Source organism: Dasypus novemcinctus, chromosome 4 (genome assembly GCF_030445035.2).
Source record: "Dasypus novemcinctus isolate mDasNov1 chromosome 4, mDasNov1.1.hap2, whole genome shotgun sequence".
Lineage (NCBI taxonomy): Eukaryota > Metazoa > Chordata > Mammalia > Cingulata > Dasypodidae > Dasypus > Dasypus novemcinctus.
Window position 1 is genome coordinate 130,945,224 of NC_080676.1, and position 20,102 is coordinate 130,965,325.

At 36.6% G+C, this 20,102-nt stretch overlaps 1 protein-coding gene across 6 annotated transcripts in view; it reads left to right on the top strand.

Annotated features, from left to right (window-relative positions):
• Positions 1-20,102, top strand: part of LOC101417154 (multidrug resistance-associated protein 1-like) — a 101,898-nt gene that overhangs the window by 56,271 nt on the left and 25,525 nt on the right. For all 6 annotated transcript variants that reach the window (XM_012526817.2, XM_004462648.3, XM_012526818.3 and 3 more), the window contains 5 exons: positions 30-206; positions 3,592-3,759; positions 5,604-5,766; positions 11,285-11,360; positions 19,511-19,571. In XM_012526817.2, coding sequence (XP_012382271.2) covers positions 30-206; positions 3,592-3,759; positions 5,604-5,766; positions 11,285-11,360; positions 19,511-19,571 — 645 coding nt within the window. The remainder of the gene's footprint in view (positions 1-29; positions 207-3,591; positions 3,760-5,603; positions 5,767-11,284; positions 11,361-19,510; positions 19,572-20,102) is intronic.

A 20,102-nucleotide genomic window follows, 5' to 3' on the forward strand; every position in this document is an offset into this window, starting at 1 on the left:
TGGTATTTCTTTACGTCTTTCTTTTTTAGGGGTCTGTGGCTTATGTTTCCCAGCAGGCCTGGATTCAGAATTGCATTTTGCAAGAAAACATTCTCTTTGGCTCCATCATGCAGAAGCAGTTTTATGAGCAAGTATTGGAGGCCTGTGCTCTCCTTCCAGATTTGGAGCAGTTACCTAATGGAGATCAAACTGAGATTGGAGAAAGAGTGAGGAAAATATAATTTACCATATACAGAAATAAAATTCTATTCAGCTGTGCTAATAAAATATTTATAACCTTTTTGCTATAAACTCTTTGTACTTTATATATACAATACAAATATATAACTAACTATACAACTATAATTCTAGAAAAATCATTATATAATTGCTATAAAAGAGATGACAGTATTAAGGACAAATAATTGGCCAGCTGGAAGACAGATTAAAAATCAGTAGGAAATTTTGTTATTGGCATCCACGTGGGGTTATAAAGGGAATAAAAATCACCAGCGTGATCATCAACAATTTGTTTCAGTTGCTGGCACAATGCTTTTCACTTTCTAATGAGTGAATAATAGTTTTGTTTTTTTTCCTGTATCTCTTGTACAGCAAGGCAAGCATAGGACAGTAGCAACAAGACCATGGGTACCAGTCTCTAGTGGTTGGCACCCAAGACTGTGTTCGAGATGATTCTGTCATTAATATCCCTAATCTGTGTTTGTTTATTCATTCCTTTCATTCCTACTTATGGGCAATTTGTTTCCCAATCATCTAATTCTTTGCTTTACTTTTTCTTTTTTTTTTTGTCTTTTATTTATTTTTCTAATGTTACATTAAAAAAATATGAGGTCCCCATATACCCCCCCACCCCCCTCACCCCACTCCTCTGCCCTTAACAACAACTTCTTCCATCATCATGAGACATTCATTGCATTTGGTGAATACATCTCTGAGCACCGCTGCACCTCATGGTCAGTGGTCCACACCATATCCCATACTCTTCCACTGTCCACCCAGTGGGCCATGAGAGGACATACAATGTCTGGTAATTGTCCCTGCAGCACCCCCCAGGGCAACTCCAACCCCAAAAAATGCCCCCACATCACATCTCTTCCTCCCACTCCCTACCCCCAGCAGCCACCATGGCCACTTTCTCCACACCAACACCATATTTTCTTCTATTACGAATCACAATAGTTCATGAATAGAATATCAGTAAGTCCACTCTAATCCATACTCCATTCCTCCATCCACTCCACATCTATATCTAGAGGGGGTTTAGATTCCACATGGATGCTGGATGCAATTCTCCTGCTGTCAGTTGTAGGCACTCTTGACTCACTGGTGTGGTGGTTGACCTTTTTTGTTTTCATTTTTGTAATGAATAGTTACTATTCTGTCCAGTATTTTGGAGTTAAAAAAAAACAAAACAGATACCATGATCCGAAGTGTGATCCCAAGGGATTAGCCCCAGCCTGTGACTAAAATATCCATTAATTAAATATGAATGCAAAAGCAGCATCTGCCTACCATTTATGTTGTTATAAAGATGAGTAAATAATCCTTATCAATGCTTTGAATTCCTGAAAAGAGCATTAGCATAACATTGTGAGGCACTTTTACCCTGACCTCATATTGTCGGTTAGTAATGTTATAAAAAATGATAACTAAAATTTATAACAAAATTGTAGAAAGTGGAAATATTTAAGGTCTCAAATAAACCAAATTTGACCCCATAACCAGACTGACATTGGTTTCATTCTTTAGGTAAATTTTCTCAATAGTGTTAAACAGAATTACTTTCTTTCCAGCATCTGGTTTTTGTTTTTTGTTTTGTTTTGTTTTGTTTTTTCTTGCATCTTCACTGACTTTAGGTGAAATGGCATGATAATTAAAATCATGCAGAAATCTGACTTCTTTTAACTTGTTAATACATACTGAATATTATGCTGATAAAACCAAAATCTCAAATAATATAAACTCTCTGATAATATGTAACTATAAAGAATTTAAAAAGGAAAAAATCCCAGAAAGGGAAGTATAGATTGAATATAGGCATGAAATACTACTGCCATAATTTACAGATACTGATTAATCACCTAGTGTCAGGCACTACCCAGGTACTGGGAATACAAGGATAGTCCAGGAGCTTATAGGCTGGTGCAACAGACTGATATGGGTATCCCCAGTCCCAGCAGTGAGACCAGTAAACAAAGCACTGCACAATTAAAAGGAAGGAAATGATTGGCTTTACTCTGGGGCGTTGGGGAGAAGGTTGGTTGTAAGAGGACTTCTCAGAATGGACAGCATTTGGGTTGAAAAGGCAGGGATATGGGCTCCCAAGCAGAGTGAACAACCACTGCCTAGTTATAAAAGGAAAGGTAAGTTTGGTTGGCAGGGCCATAGTCACTTGAAGGGAGGATTGGGAGAGTGGCTGAAAGAGTGAGTCAATACCAGAATATAAGTGTCCTAGATTCTTAGTTAGGAATTTGTCATTGCTTTTAGGTGCTGGAAGAGAAGAGTTGTAGGAATCCTAGATTTTTAAGCAAGGCAATGACATAATAAGTGATATCAAAGCAGAGGATGAAATGAAGAGAGGAGTGATAAGATGATAACGACAATAGTTAACATTTTGATCGTGCCCATCTCACTGTTGTATTTTTCCTAAATGTTTTATACTCATTAAGTACTCCCAACAAATGCATGAGGGATTGCTGCCATATTATCCACTCTCTCCTCTTCCTCACCTCTAAGAACTAATTGCTCCTTCATTGGGGCACACATGTATGTATCACATTGCATTGCATATCTTTTTTCATACATGTCTCCCTTGCTAAACTATGACTTCTTCATGATTGAGGCCCTATTTCATTTATCTTTGAATTCTAAGTGCTAACATAGCAACCAGAATATAGTCATACTTAGGAGATGTTTGTTGAGAAGGAAGAGAATAACAAATGCAAAGCAATGGCATTTTGTAATTATTGGTCAATGCTAATTGGTCAATGGCTAAATTATTTGCTGTACTGAGAGTTTTTAACCCAGACCTGTAAATATTATAAAATGAATCCTGTAAACTGGGCCTGCCCACATAATTCTCCATATATAAAGGTACATGTCAACGCTAATTCTCACATGGAGTGATATATGTTCCTTATTCTTGCTTTTTAGAATTGTATTTTTGCCAACAAGACTTGTACTAATCTTTCGACAGGAAAAATTAGGACATGTTGATTACCGCTTTGGTAATTTAGCAATTATTCTCAATTTCCTATGTGTCAATTTAAAAATCACCCTGCCAGTGTATGGATTGCAACCAAAAGTTTTATTTAATGTTCTACAGATACAACTTTTCAGATTGGGGAATTGGACATCATTTTCTCTTTGTTAGCACCTACTTTTGAAGGTAAACCGGTAAGAGGGAGTAGATTTATTGGTTAATATTTACCTATGTTTGAAAATAGGGTAGGAATAGGCCATTGGTAATCCTAGATGAATTATGTCTGAATGTTAATCAGGGGTTATTACCTCTCCTTGCTTCATTAGAGCATTGGATGTAACTGCATATGCTTTGAGATTTACACATTTCCTTTCCTATTCTATTTTCAGGGTGTAAATATAAGTGGGGGCCAGAAGCTTCGAGTAAGTTTGGCCAGAGCTGTCTATAGTGGGGCTGACATCTACCTCTTGGATGATCCATTGTCTGCAGTTGATGTTCACGTTGGAAAGCAGCTGTTTGAAAAAGTGATAGGGTCCTCAGGCCTTTTGAAAAACAAGGTAGCTGTAGTGTTGATTATGCTTTTTATTTTATTTTTATTTTTTGTTTTTTGCAGGGGTGGGGAAGAGTGGGGATTATCTACATGGCACTGTGCTTAAAATTTCAATTACTTTGTGTTATTTCTTTAAGTAAAAGTAGTCAAAGTTTTCTCCTGAAAAAGGGGAGATTTATATTGCTCTTTTACAGACAAATTTTAATGACTACTTTTTAATGTTTTATTTGCAAGTTTACTTACTTTGGTCTTAATTTATGTGATTATCACCAATGCCAGTTTCAAAGAGGATTAATTGTCAAATGAGTTAGTTTTGGTTTAGTAAGTTTTTCTTATGAAGTGGTATTTTGATGCCTAAACTTATTAACATCGTGTCTCAGTTTGCCAGACCACTGTGACAGATGCCACACAGTGGGTTGGCTTCTGACAGATACCACACAGTAGGTTGGCTTCAGCAGCAAGACTTTCAATTTTGGAAACTAGAAGTCCAGCATCAAGGCATCAGTGAGGTCGTGCTTTCACTCTGAAGTCTGTAGCGTCGGGCACTGGCGGCCACAGTTCTTGGGGTTCCTTGCCTTCCATCTCTGCTTCCTGTCACATGGTGAAATCTTTTTCCTTATGTCTCCTCTTCCAGCTTCCACTGACATCCTGCTTTTTCCTATGTGACCTTAGATTATATCTGAATTTCTACTGCTTGTAAAGGACTCTAGTAATACGGATTAAAGCCTACCCTGAATCGTTTGGGCCACACCTTAATTCAAAATGATATCTTCCAAAGGTCCTATTTACAGTGGGTTCAAATTCTCATATGGAATACGGATTGAGATTCAGAACATGGCCTTTGAGGGGGTACATATTTCAATCTACCACACATGGCTCATTTTTAATAGCAATAGTAATAATTTGACTATTTGATGAAGGGACCAAGAAGCAGGGAATTATTTACCAAGTCCATGCCATGTTTGACACTGTATATTGAAATATAAAATTCTTATAGCAAGTCTCTGAGAAGGGTATTGTCATTATACTGTTTCACATATGAAGAACTCACGAGTCAAAGTGACCTGATAGAGGTTGCTTAAATTAACAACAGCAAAAATCTTATACAAAGTCAGTGTGATCACAAAAACACACTCTTTCCTCTATATGTTCATGGAACATCAGTCTGGAAGAAAAAATTAGGTAAATGTATAACAATTAGGACATACATGCATAAGTAAATACAAATGTCTTTACTTATCAAAATGAATCAAGCTGCTTATTTAAATATATGTGTATGTGTAAAATAATATGGAAAGATTTTTTTTTAAAGGGAATTACAGGCATATAGGAAAATCATGCGTAAAATACAGAGTTCCAGTATACCGCCTATTACCACACCTTATTATTAGTGTGGTACACTTGTTACAACTGATAAAAGAACATTTTTATAATTGTATTATTATCTACAGTCCATAATTTAGAGTAAGGTTCACTGTATTGTGCAGGCCTATGTATTTGAAAGATTAAGTAAAAACTCTAAATTATGACTTGAATTAAACACTTTTTTGAATCTGCGGTACATTAAAAAATTTTAAGCAAGAACACCTGATATCTTTCTTATGAAACAGATTCAGTTCTAACAAATGAAGAATACCTGAACCAAAGGATTAAAATCCAATTTGCAAACTCTTTAACAGCATGTCATCAGTCATTGTGAAATAGCTGTCTTAGGCTGGCACCTACCAAGATTTACGAAAAATTATGCCCTGAAGTAGTAAAGATGACAAAAGTGATTGTACCTTTTTAAAAAATTAGATAACTGATGCCATTTTTTGGTAACCTAAAGACAAAAACATTCTGTTTTTTCAGACTCGTGTTTTAGTGACACACAACCTCACACTTCTGCCACAGATGGATCTGATTGTTGTAATGGAAAATGGCAGAGTGGCACAAATGGGAACGTACCAGAAGCTGCAATCCACAACCAAAAATTTTACTGATTTGTTTCAAGCCTTCAGTGAACAAGGAAAAGGTAAGGACATAATGAAAAATAAACTTATGATACAGTATGCCTATCCATTTTGAAAACCCAGTTATTGCCTGATTTCTTACTATGTATTTTTCTTCTTTCATTCTGAAGACAAGGGCTGGGAACATCACTTTTATAGGGATTATTGGCTCACAGAAACAAATACATTGGGACACATAAGTCAAAAATCAACCTCAATTATGATTTCTAAGCAAAATTTTAAATGCCCCAGGGTCTGTTTGTTTATGAAATAAGAGATTAGATGATTTATAAGTTCTCTTCCATGCCTAGAATATAATGGGGTTAGGCATTCTACTTACTGTTAAATTAAGAACTGGGAACATAAATCCATGTCAAATAGATAATAAATAATTTAAACATATGAGGTATAATGTAGCATGTTGAGGGAGAGAAACAAAAGAAAAAGTATCTAGGGAAAGGCAAAGGGGAAAATACTTGTTAATATCTGAGTCAACAATTGGTCTTATTTACTAGTTTTTTTTACAATTGCCATAGTATTTTAAATTACATTTCATAGATATTTAAGTAAATGAAGTGGTTTGATCCTTACTTTGTGTTTAGAACACAGGAATGTTTGCAATGTGGCATTATCTTAATATTCCACAGAAATCTTTCCATACCCTGCTCTGAAAGTTGCTTGTGCCATCATCTCTTTTTACAGATATAGGTGGTTTCTCATGTAGACCATCATTTTGATCCAAATCCTATAACTTTCCAGACAGCTACTGTAAAATAATTGTCAAGCCAGTTAATTGTTTCATAATTTCAGGGTAAAAGGAGAAATACAAAATTATTTCTTAATATTTTCTATATGACTTGTACTTAATTCATGTAACATTTACCTAAGTATTTAAGGGTGACGAAAATATGAAGTTAGTAATAAGGTCAGTGAAATGTATTATTTAATGCATAAAGTCAAAACATAAAGTCATTGTGCTTATGTGTTTCTTGTTTGTACCTAACTTAAAATACATTATTTTTATATTTCTATCCTTGTTTTTACTCCTTTCTCCTACTGCAAATATTTTATGTAGAGCTATCCAAAAATTTTTGAACATCAGATTGCTATGGTTATTCTTGAAAAAGGAAGCACCTCTTCTTTTCTTAATGGTTTAATGGAAATCGTCTCTTGCCTACTCAATCAGACCAAGTAATAAATTATGCTTTGTGTATAGGAAAGAGATGTTTGTAAGTGCCCCCTAGGACTAGCCTGAGGATGCAGTCTTTCATTTCTCTATCCTATTTCTCTAGTGTGGAGCAAGTTGCTGCAATGATGTGTTGTGGGAATACAGGCTCAGGGCACAGCAGAAACTTTCAGAAAATGATCTTTCTGTTGTTTGCACAGAATAGAGTCCAGAAAAGAGAAATAATCTCATCATCACTAATATAGCATGGAGAGTCCAAAAGAGCAGGGGTGGAAGTTGCATCATTGCACATCTACCAGGATGGCTGGAACCTGCTCTGGGTCAGGATTGGTAGGTGCCAGCTCAGCACACCTGACTTTATACCAGAGACGAGAACCAAGTCTATACTGGTTGAGTGTGGTATTTGTCCACCTCAGGGCATAGGGGCTATTGAGAATTCCTGTGCTGGATAAGCATCTGGGGTTGCTTTTTCCAGGTTTAAGTCTGGCTGGGCCTTTTCATTAGACTTAACATCAACTCTCAGGTTGTGGAATGCCACACAATGGAAAAGGAGGTAGGAGAACACTTGGTGCTTAGGTAACCAGTGCTAGGCAAATAGCAGGTGCTCTGCAAATGTTTTTCAAAGCAGGTGACTCTGTCTCCTTTGATTCTGCTGGAAATGTGTCTCTTCAGGAGCTCATGAGATGATTTGAAATATTCTCTCCCAGTTTTTTTTTTTTTTAGGCAACATGAAAGAGAAGTTTATTGTTTTAGAAAATACAGCTCTAAAAGCAGACTATGTAAATTTTAAATTCAATATTGAATTTATCTTAAAATTTGAATGCTGTGTCTTCTGAAAGTTGTGAAATTTGCTATTGTTTAAATCCTGTTTTGGAAACAAACATTATGCTGTATTTGCATTTATACACCTTATTAAGTACTCACGTCCTCTACTGTAGCATGTTGAAAGCAATATTATTCTTGATCTTGAGTTGACATTAACAGATGTTGACATTTCACCTCAGAAATATGACATGAATAGATGTTGACACCTTACCTCAAAATATTACACAGAAAAATGTAAATTGAACCTTTTTTTTCCCCTAATTACCTCCATATTTGTATCCTTGCAGTTAAGAAAATTAAAGAAGGTATAAAGTAGAAATATTTTGAGTACTAGAAATAGACATTGTTTAAAAGCTTATATTCCTGGGATTTTGATTTTTTAGTGTTCATTAAAAAATATAAAGGCTTTTAAAAAGTGACCATAAAAACACTTTACTCAAGATAGAAACAAAGCAAATAGAAAAATATCTGTAAAAGATCACCTCTTTATAGTGTTACTTGGTTAGTAACCATAGAAGGCAAGACAACACTACATTTTGATGATGCCCCCCAAACAACAGCTTCAAACCTCATTACGTTCAATGTGATGTCCCTGCAGTCCTGATCTTAGACCTGGGCCAACATCACCTAGTCCTGTGCTCCATGCTTTAGAGTCCCCACTTTGGCCCTCTTCTGACTTGGCTCCCTGACCAAGAGTCTCTGGGATTGTGCTCACCATTATTCTCATAACCCCCCTTCTTGGCCATGCTTTGGTCCTCAGGATTCCAGAGTTCTTTACCCAAATGGTATAAGCCCACATTCAGAACCTGTGCTAGAGTTCTTCAAATCTGCCCTCCCAGGGGCTGAAGGCTCTGATTGGGCTGCACTACCCTTAGGTCTGAGGAGTGACTGAGGGCAGCTCTTTTTGGAGGGGTGGGCAGAACTTGAGCATATGGTTGGTATGTCCAGAGATGTGCAAGGCCTTTCATGGTACAGAATGGAGCCGGGGTATAAAAAAGAGGGATAAAGGACTGACTGGAGATTACCTCACCTCGTACTGCCGCATTCTCTGAGGAGTCCAGAAATGCTCACAGTTCATCCTGTATAGTCCTGTTAAATCTGTTTAAAAAATTCCTTTGAAATGTAAACAGTCCTTCCATTTAAAAAAGAAAATCTTGTTAAATTAGGTGACACTGCAATGGTAGTAGAAGTCAGTACAAGGGCATCCGTCTACCACATGGGAGGTCCGCGGTTCAAACCCCTGGCCTCCTTGACTCGTGTGGAGCTGGCCCATGCGCAGTGCTGACGCGCGCAAGGAGTGCCCTGCCACGCAGGGGTGTCCCCCACGTAGGGGAGCCCCACGCGCAAGGAGTGCGCCCTGTAAGGAGAGCCACCCAGCACAAAAAAAAGTGCAGCCTGCCAGCAGTGGTGCCGCACACACAGAGAGCTGACGCAGCAAGATGACGCAACAAAAAGAAACACAGATTCCCGTGCCGCTGACAACAGCAGGAAGTGGACAAAAAGAAGAACACGCAGCAAATGGACACAGAGGACAGACAACTGGGGCGGGGGGTTGGAGGGGAGGGGAGAGAAATAAATAAAATAAATCTTTAAAAAATAAAAATAGACTAAATTTCAGGAACCCTGGTTCCCGTGTTCACACTGAATAGCTGTTTGAATAACAATGTGAATAACTCTGTGAGTCTTCAAAGAAATGACTTAACTCCTCTGGTTCTTCCAATTTATGAAATAATAGGGTTTAAACTAGATCTGTTTTTCCCAGTGGCTGATAAGGCAGGGAAAAATGCATATTTTAAACACTACCCACCTCCCCAGGATTACTTTTGGCCAAACCACTGTTTTTTTTCCCCTATCATTCTCACTCACTACTGGGATTGATCACAGATAATTTAAAAAATAAACAGTTAAAAGTACAGTTTGCTCTATAATTTGGATTTGGACATATTGATCTCTCTAAAATTCCATCTAGCTTTGAAAAATCTATGAGCCTCACCTTATGGGAATGTTACATAAGAAAATCAATATGGTTGGGAAATGGGTTGTAAAAGAAAAATGTGAGAGCACTAAAGGTAAGTTTTACTTATTTCCAAGTTTAGTCTAGTCTGACTCTTGCGCACACTAATAATCCTGATGATATCTGTGTCAGTATGCTTAAGTGTTTTACATTTATTTCATGTTCCCCTAAACCTTCTAAGGTCCTGATTTTACAAAAGAGACTAGATATCTTGCTCAGGTTAAGACAGATTGTAAGTGGCAGAATTTTAATCCACTGCTGCCTCAATTGCACATCAGAGGCCATCCAAGCTCTTAAGCATTCTATCAAATATGTAGGAAAGTACTAGCTGAGTATGAAAGGTGAGTTGATAGCCAAGGCCATTCTGCAGTCCTTTCTCTTTTTCCCCAACAACACTGGGTTTCAGACATATCATTTATCCTCTCTTAGGTGTGTTTTTGTTTGTATTTTCCCCTTTGCAAAACATGGGGAAGTTTACCTATTATCTGTATCCCATCAGCTCATTTTGAGGTTCAAATGATACAATGCATATGAAAGCACCCTATAAATTGTAGATAAGTATATACATTTAAATATAATGATTAGAAGGTATCATTACCTTCTTCAAAAAAAGAATGCGCTTTTGATCAGAGACTCTAAAACATCTCCAAACTGCATTTTCATCCTTTGCGTCTTGGAATCCCCAGGTTTCATGGACATGGTTAAGGTAAATCACATTTACCCATTAAAGACTAGATGTTTACTTCTAGAAATAAAGTATTGAATTCATGGAAGGGATGTTAGAAATCTCCAAGTCACTTAGAGATGAGAAGTTCAAGGAGTTTTTAAGTACCATACAGTGAAAGAAGAAAGTCTGCCTAGCTCTGAGGTGTTTACTGTCAAATACATGAATATTAACCTTCAATCTCAGACACTTGTGGTTCTGGGTATGTGACTTGGTTTGCATGGCCTGCTTAACCCACTCTATGCCTCAGTTTTCTTATCCCTAAAATAAGAATAACCACTGTACTTTCCACATGGGAATAGTTTGAGGATTTAAAAGCATATGTAGAGAAATTAGAACAGGGTCTGCCCATGCAGGAAACTGTTTTTAGGTATTAGTATTAGTGGTATTAGAAAATATAGGATGGAGATTGGGAGGATTTATCACTGTGTTTTCTAACAAATCTTTCCAATAATCACATTCATCTATAAGGCTTGGTGAAACGTCACTATTTTAAATGCTACAGTTAGGTTACTCTTGACCAAATAAGTAGCCCTGTGAGCGGAAAGGCCAGAACCATTTTACACTCCTTGCTAATGTTCAAAAGAGAATTTCTCTGCAGGCTTTTTATTATGGAATATTAGTTTTACCAGTTTTAAGTGAAGGGGATACAGTGGGCAAAGGGGAAGTATTTCCAGAATACCTGTGATTTGAGCATGCACAAATATCTCCAATTTATATAAACCTTAATGATATTTCTCTCTAGTTTGTGATTTATGTGTATATAAATGCTTTCACCCTTTTCCTCTCCAGCTCATAATTTAAAGAGAGTCAGTGTCATGAACTCCAGAACTATACTGAGAGACAAATTCCTGGAGCAAAATGATAGGTAAGTATTAGGATAATACTGGGCCCACTCAGTTTATGGACTAAATAATTGTATTTTTTAGGATTTAAAATGCATAACATAAAACAGAATAATCCATTAAAATGAATATGAAATATGCTTAGTGATTTCCAATTTTAAACTGTACGTTAGATCAATGTGTCTAAATTTTAAGTGAGATGGATATGACTGTTTTGGAAACATATGCTCACTAGGTTATCAAGGAATTTCTAGCCAAATTCTGATAGTAGGAAAATTTTTAAAATATATTTTTATTTATTTTTAAAAGATACGTAGATTACGTAAAATGTTACATAAAAAATATATATATATAGGGGATTCCCATATGCCCCACTCCCCATACCTCCCACTTTTCCCACATTAACAACTTCTTTCATTAATGTGGTATATTCATTGCAATTAATGAACAAATTTGGAGCATTGCCACACAGCATGGATTATAGTTTATATTGTAATTTGCACTCTCTCCCACTCCATTCTGTAGGTTATGGCAGGATATATAATGTCCTTTATCTATCTTTGCAATGTCATTCAGGACCATTCCAAGTCCTGAAAAAGGCCCCCATATTACACCTATTTTTCCCTCTCCCTGCCTTCAGCAACTCCAGTGGCCAATGTCTCCAACATCAATGATATAATTTCTTCCATTGCTAGAATCTCAGTAAGTCTGTAGAAGAATATCAGTAAGTCCACTCTAGTCCATATTTTATTCCCCAATCCTGAGGATTCTGGGATGGTGATAACCACTTTACCTTTAATTGAGAAGGGGCTTCAATCCCATATGGCTGATGGATGGGACTGCCTTACTTGCAGTTGTAGATTCTCTTGGTTCCTTGGTGTGATGGTTGTCCATCCTCACTTCCTTTTTAGTTGTCTTGGGTGAGACCAATGTACTGGAGGATAGGTGTTGCAACTCTGCTGAGGCCCAGGGCACAGCTGGCACATGGACAGCCCAGAGATTCAAGTCTCTTAGACATAAACCTATCAACTCCAGCACCAACTATAGATTCAATAAAAGGGACAGAAGAGGCATGTGTAGAGAAGTCGCATCTGAATCCAACTCTGTCATACTCAGGAGCACAAACTCCAAAGTAGGGCCACTGGCAAGGCACCAAACTCCAGAGCCATCTGCCATGACCATAGTTCCTGTGTGTCTCTGTAGCCCTCAGGAGCCCCACTATTTGGGGTAGTATCTATGATGGCTGGCTATGAGTTTCTGCTGAGATGGACATAAGTGTTACCACTCTGATGAGCTCCTAACTCATTTTGAAGTCTCTTAGCCATAAAACTCATTTTTCTTTACCATTTCCCCCTTTTATTCAAGGTCTTTTCCCAGTTGCATCACTAGCCAGTGCTTGGTAGTAATCCCTTGGTGCCAGGGAGGCTCATCCCTGGGAGCCTTGTCCCATGCTGGGGGGAAGGTAATGCATTTATATACTGAGTTTGGCTTAGAGAGTGGCCACATTTGTGCAACATGGAGGCTTTCAGGAGGTAACTCTTAGTCACCCTACAACACTAGGCTAAGTTGCATTTTCTAGAGTGAAACATTCATAAGCATAGTCATCAGTATCAAGAGCCCATCAATGAACTGTCCTTCTTCACTGGTCATTGCCCCATACTTGGGGGATTGTTGTTGTTCTATTAGAGAATGACAGAGCTCCCTGTGATGGGAATTCAGTATTCTTTTGGTTGTTGTATGAGTCTCTACAAGGGGCAATACCCCTTAAACATTTGAACATATTTATATACCTTTAATGTATACCCAGGTGAACTTCCTCTCATGTATCTCCCACCACTGACACCCCACACCAATAGTCCTCCCTTGCCATAGTTGTAACCCTTCTGTGATCCAAAACTTCTTAAAAAATGAAGCCATGTGTATTGCCAAATTCAATTAATAGGAAAATGAGATAATAATGATAGGTTTAAACATAAGAAATGAAATACATAGTAATTTAGAAAAACTAATACTAAAATAAAGTTTAAAAATTTAGAAAAACTAATACTAAAATAAAGTTTAAAAATTAAAAAATGAAAAATATTTTTAAAAAATTTTTTGATTCTTTGCCTTTCATCACTGTAATAATTGTTTTCCTGTATATGTACAGTGATAATTTCTTCCATTTCTTCCTTAGTGTCTTACTTTTTTTCCATTACATCTTCAAAGAAGTTTTAGGTCACAGTAAAGTCACATACAGAATATAGGGTACTCCCATATACTCAACATCCTCCCCCTTTTCTCCCTTCCCTTTTAATGACCTTTTTACATGTGGATGGTACAATTGTTACAGCTGATGTATAAATATTGAAACATAGCTACTAACCATGGTCAGTAGTTTACATTATAGTTTACATTTTAGACCATACACTTTTATAAATTTTTGGTGAAATTTATTCTGATTTGTGTATGTGTGTGTGTGTGTGTGTCAAAAATATGCCCATCTCATTCCATTCATTTATTATTCTTGCCACTCTACTCATGTGAATGTACAAAGAGACTTCAGTCATAGATATGAAGAGTCCACAGTGGACTAAGACCATAATCAGTCCAGGATATGTGATATAGAAATTTGGACTTTGTGTAGGAGCTGAAGAACTTGCTCAAGAAAACAAAAGGAAAGAAGAAAGGAAGGAATGGAGGGGAGTAAGGGAAGAGAGAAGGAGGGAAGAAACAGTGGGACCAGGGATGGACAGAGGGAGAGGAGAAAAAGAGAAATAAAATTGGATTTTGTTGCTATATGCTTCATGTTTTGTTTTTGTTTTTGTAGGTGCCAAAATGATCACCACTTGAAGCAAATTAACCTATTCAGTTATTTTTCCTAATAATGTCCCCAGCAGTTGCTCAAACATGAGGCAGAAAGAAAGAGGGAAATAATAGGAATGAGGAGCTTAAAAAGTAAGAGGCTAGAGATATAGGGAACTGCCAATGATCAAATTGCTACAATGAAGATTTGGGATGGAGCATAGGGAAACAAACCTTCAGAATCCTAAAGCTCAGAATTTTGTAGTTTTGACTTTGGGTAAAAGAATGGGCCTTGAATTTATTTTTTTGAAAGGATTGAATGTTGTGAAGGATGTATGGATGGCAGGGATGTTGTACACTGGGAGCTTTGTTTTTTGTAGATACCAGAGCTCTACAAAATAAGTATCTTATCTACTCAATAAGTCAACTAAATCATTCCTCGTTGATCATGAACACCTTTGATTGCCTCTCTTCTCTGTCTATACATGGTGTTGTCATCCAGTTTCATGGCTTCAAATACCATCTCTACAGTAATGACTCACAAGTTTATATCCTCAGTTCAGAACTCGCCCCTGAACTCCAGATATAGATAGCCAGGCAAACCCTCTTGACACCTTCTCTTTCATGTCTAAATGAAACCGTAAACTTAAATTTATAAAACAGAACTCCTGAGTTTTCCCCACTGCACACAAACCTGCTACACCTGTAATCTTCCCCATGTCAGCTAAGGATACTCTCTCCCTCCGGTTGCAAAAATATCTTGGAGTTATCCTTGACCTTTATCTTTTTTCATATTCAAGCTACCATCAAATTCCATTGACTCTGTCTTCAGAATATATCCAAAAATCCAGAATTCCACCACTACTCATCCCCTTCACAGCTTCCACTTTTGTCAAAATCACTATTATTTCTCTCCTGGTTTATTGTAATTGGCCTTTACAGATCTTCCTGCTGTCATACTTGCCCCTGCAGTATGTTCAAAACACAGCATCCAGAGTGATTCTTTTACAAATATAAGTCATGTCATTCTTCTGCTCAAAACCTCCAAAGGACTCACATCTCAGAGTAAATCCCAAGTCCTTACAATGACCTGCAAAGCCGTACAGGACTGGGTCCTGTTTACTTTTCTATTCTTTTCTTAAGTTCTCCCAATCATTGCTTCAGCAACACGAACCCTTGCTGTCCCTGAAACAGCCGGTATTATCCTACCTTAGGCCTTTGCACTTTCAGTTCCCTCTGCTTAGTACATACTTCTGCAAGATATCCGCATTGCTTGCTTCGTGAAAATATCACCTCATCAGTGGAGACTTGCATAGCTACCCTATTTCATATTGCAACACCTCCTACTCCCTTCCTGATTAATTTTCCTCCATAATAATTATTAATTTCTAGCATCCTGGAAAAGTTATTGATTTATTTTGTCTTTCTCCTATACTAGGTTATAAATATTATTATAAGGGTAGGGATTTTTTTTTCTTTGCTCACTGTTCTTTCACCATCAAACAGAGCACTGTCCAGCACATAAGTTGGTGTTCAATAAATATTTGTGAAATGGATGAATAAATAACTGGAAAGGAAATGAATTCTCAAAGGTGTTCTAACTCACCATTTATTTTTTTTGTCCATGTTGCTTAATGACTTCTGTTTAAATGAGTATCAGTTTTTTTAGGGCTCTAAGGAAAGCATATCCCGAAGCACTGAAACAGACTTTGAGAGTCAGGTACTGTAGCATCTATACATCTCTATATTATAGAGAGAGGTTTTACTTATATAATCTCATCTTGAACTCAATAAGTATCTTGTTTAGCACATTACAATGTACAAACCAAGAAGTATTTTCATAAGCTTAATCATACCCTTCCCCCTACTATAAATCAATTCCCTAATTTATAACATCATTGTTCGTTATAATATCTACATTGAACACATTGAAGTTTCTGTGACCCATTTTTTGGATACCACTCCCTCTTTTCTTCCTTGAAAAAAGAGCCTTAATCCCTATAAAATTTTATTAAGAGAAATGGCTTCTAAATATTTTTCAAGTTGTAGAGGCTCAAACTGTAATAATCATTCTTAAATTTACTTCTTCAATGAAGAATGCATTGGGAAGGTCATCTCAAAATTTTAACATATCATTTTCTTGTCAACACAACCTAAGTTCAAGCTTACTTTTTAACTACTGTGATAAAAACCAATTGACTCTAATGTCACTGGAGGTCCACAACTCCCCGCTCAGACTGATTTTTAAAAAATTTAGCCATAATAATTAAATCATTTTGCCTAGTGTTTGCTTGCAAAAATCTGTTTTTTTTCCCAAAGATACATGCATGTTTGGCTAGCCAAGTTTATTGTTTTCTATGCTATTTCCCATTCTTCCTTTCATCACTTATCTGCTTTAGTATTTGGTAAGATAGTATTGCATGATGGAAATTTTCCTGATTTTTCAAACTAATTTCTTCTTTATATATTTACCCAATTATTTCCAACTAATGCAGAGTAAGATGGACTAGGGATTCAAAGATAGAGGAAGGTAGGAACTTTTCAACAGAACCTCTCTGCAATGGGTTGTGCTGACAGAATGTAATGAGTCCTCTTCATTGAAGAGTTCCTGGGAAAACTGGCTAATGGCACATCAGGAATCAGGTGGAAAGAGTGTTGGATAAAGCTGAGAATCCCTGCTTTTGAAATTTAATAACTAGTTACTTTAATGACATTAGTCTAGTTTTCTAGTAAGTAAGGACTAAAATATTTTAAAGTATTTACACCTTTTACTTTCCGTTTTTGGTCTAAATTTATATGATGTGTATTAATTATTCTATTTCCTTATATATCTACTACTTATTTCCCTTTATAAGATAGAATGGAAATGCTATTTTAGTAGCTAGACTGCCCTCTTTTGGCATCCTTTTAATCCTCACATCGTGTATGCATTATACACTATGCCCAAATATTTTGTAACTGGGTGTTCAGTTCAGGGATAATGGTTTCAATATGTTAGTATTTCTTTTTTCTTTCTTTCTTTCTTTCTTTTTTTTTTTTTTTGAGATACCAGGGAGTGAACCCAAGACCTTGTACAAAAGAAGCAGGCACTCAACTAATGAGCTGCATTCACTCCCCAATGAGAATTTTTTTTTATTGTTTGTTTGTTTTTAGAAGGTACTAGGGATAAAACCCAGGACCTTGTATGTGGGAAGCAGACTTGAGCTACATCTGCTTGCCTCAATATGTTAGTTTTCTTTCTTTTACTCAAAAATATGCAGGTAGATATTGTCATAATTTTCCTGAGGGTTTCTTAAAGACAGAGCAAAACTCACTTTTAAAACTGCTCTCAAAACAAACATAAAAACTTGCTGTTTTAAGGTATTTAAATAAATACCTTATTCCTATTATTCACACCAAAGTGCCTAGAACCAAATAAAGTAATTTTATAGAAAAATAATAGATAATATTTTAGTTAGGAAAAGCAATACCTTTCTGTATAGTGCCCAATAAATTATTGGTCATTTTTAGGTATGTCTAATTTAAAGCTGTAATTCCCTTTTAATAGTTAGATTTCATAGCATTTTATGTCTGGCTACATTAAGAATTAATTTTTTTGGCTTAATACCAATGCTAAATTTGCTTATCCAAACAGTAGCAATGCCAAGTGCTTGAAGGATGATGACAGTAATTAACCCACATCACACACTAGGAGCTATTCCAAAGAAAGTGTCTGTTAAAGAGTGTATCTTTCCCTGATGGTGATGTTGATCCTACAAAGGTCATGTACTGTGATCTCCCACAGAATGTTCCTTGAATCTAGTGCCAGAGACTGGAAAGAAAGAACTACTGAGCTGATCAAATAAGGCATTTCTTATTCTGATAAATAAAATGGGAAACATGGAAAAATGGAAGATTTTCGTAGTCTACTGAGGAGAGGCAAGGAGTAGGATGGTAATAGAAGAGCAACATAGAGTTGAAAGTGAGATTGTTTTTGTGGTGGTGGTAGTGTTGATTTTAAGAAAAGAGAATGTGTTGAAATCTATGGTCTGTTGTGAAGGAGTCAGTGAAAAGGAAGAGATGGAGATTTTCCCAAGAAAGAGCACGGTATTCCCCAGACTTGCCTTAAGAATCCTTTGGAGCATTTTTTAAAGAGGAACTAAATTTTAATAAGAATCACCATAAGGTAGAAACACTGTAAGTAATAAATATATTTGGAGACAGTGGGACAGAGTAGGATTCAGGTCATAGGGTTATCATTAAATCTGAGGAGGGAACTACCTATGATTGTTATAGGAGAGAAATGGGAAAGTAGAGTTGCAGATATGTAGTTTTGGTGATTGACTTGTTTTTCTGCTTCCATTTTCCCCATGAAGTAGATGTGGGCCCACTTTCTGAGGGGCATGCAAGAATTGTTAAGTAGAAGAAGGATAATATTAAAAAATGGTGCAACCAACTGGCAAGGCTGTATGATTTTTTGAAGCAGGACTTGCACAGGTAGGAGTAGGTATGACACCTGATTTCTAACGGAGGTATGATAGGAGGGAGGAAGTTTCAAAATATTTACTGCAAGTGTGTTTAAAATGATAATCATGGAATTTAGGCTGAATGGTGAAAGAAATAAAGAGGGCACAAGTTTACCTGGGTCTGAGGGCTTTTCTGGGATGTGTAACTTTCAGTCCTAAAACCAGGAATATCCTGCGTGAACAAGAATGGTTGATTACCATAGAAGGCAAAGATGATAGAAAGTTTGATTTGAGAACTGGGAGTCTAGATGAAATAACCAAATGCCGTAGGAGTGGCTGAATGTAGGACTTTGAAATAGAAGAAGCTATTGCTAGAGTTAGGTTTTTAGAGATGGGTTAGTTGTAAGTAATAAGATTCATGGTCCAGGGTCATGTAAGTCAATAGCCAAAGTAGAAGGTAGATGAAGGAACCTGGAATTTTGAAGGTTATGAAACTGGCAAGAGATGGAGTGCAATACATTTGTCCATATAAGCTATGATATCACCCAGCATGGCGGCAGGACGATATGGGAAGACTGAGCCGATGCTAAACTCTTCTGATCTAAGTGGCCTATAGATGAGAAGGAACAGAATATGCTACCGCCAGATGGCATTAGATTAAGGATTTAGGGACTTGGCTGGGTTAAAGGGCTAATTATCCAAAATAAGCAGTGAAAAATCATTTACCTTAAAATAACCCTAAAATAGGTGGGATATGGGAGCATAAATAATCTCCCTTTGCGAAAGACTAAAGGAGCAAGGTTTTATCCGTGCAGAGCCAGATTGTTATTAAAGTAAGAATGTACTGGAACAGTACATGCACCAAAGTAGTTTAGATATATAACATTTTTAAAAATATTTAAGTGATCCCAAACCTAAAAGAGAACATTTTCTTGCTTTATCAGGCCCTCTTTGGATCAAGGAAAACAGTTCTCAATGAAAAAAGAAAAGATCCCTGTTGGTGGGGTAAGTACTAGTGTTATTTCTTGTTAACCACCTAAATATAAAAGAGTACACTGCATTATTAATAAACACTATATGTTTTGTTATTGAATTTGAGGATAATTGATATATGATAGTTTGAAGTAATTAAATTAAATGGGATTTTTGGATATTATAGTGGTGTTTGGTTAGGATATTGTAATGGTATTTAGTTACCTGCTACTTAGTAGCATTTTTTCTTATTGTCTAATGATGGTAACAAACATTAATTGAGTACTTTAAGTGCTCGGGACTTTGCTGAGAATATTCATGTAATTATAAAGTGGCTACTGTTATTACTCCAACTTACATCTGAGTAACTTGAGGGTTAGAGGAGTTAGTAACTTTACCAAGATCACGAAGCTTAGGAAAGGTCAGAGTAAGACTTGAACTTGATTTATATGACTTTAAAGTACAGCTTTGATGTCTTAAATCATGCTATTTATTTGATGGTAATTCAGAAACTATCCATAATTAAAACTTACTCAAAACACTTTGTAGTATTTTTCCGTAATG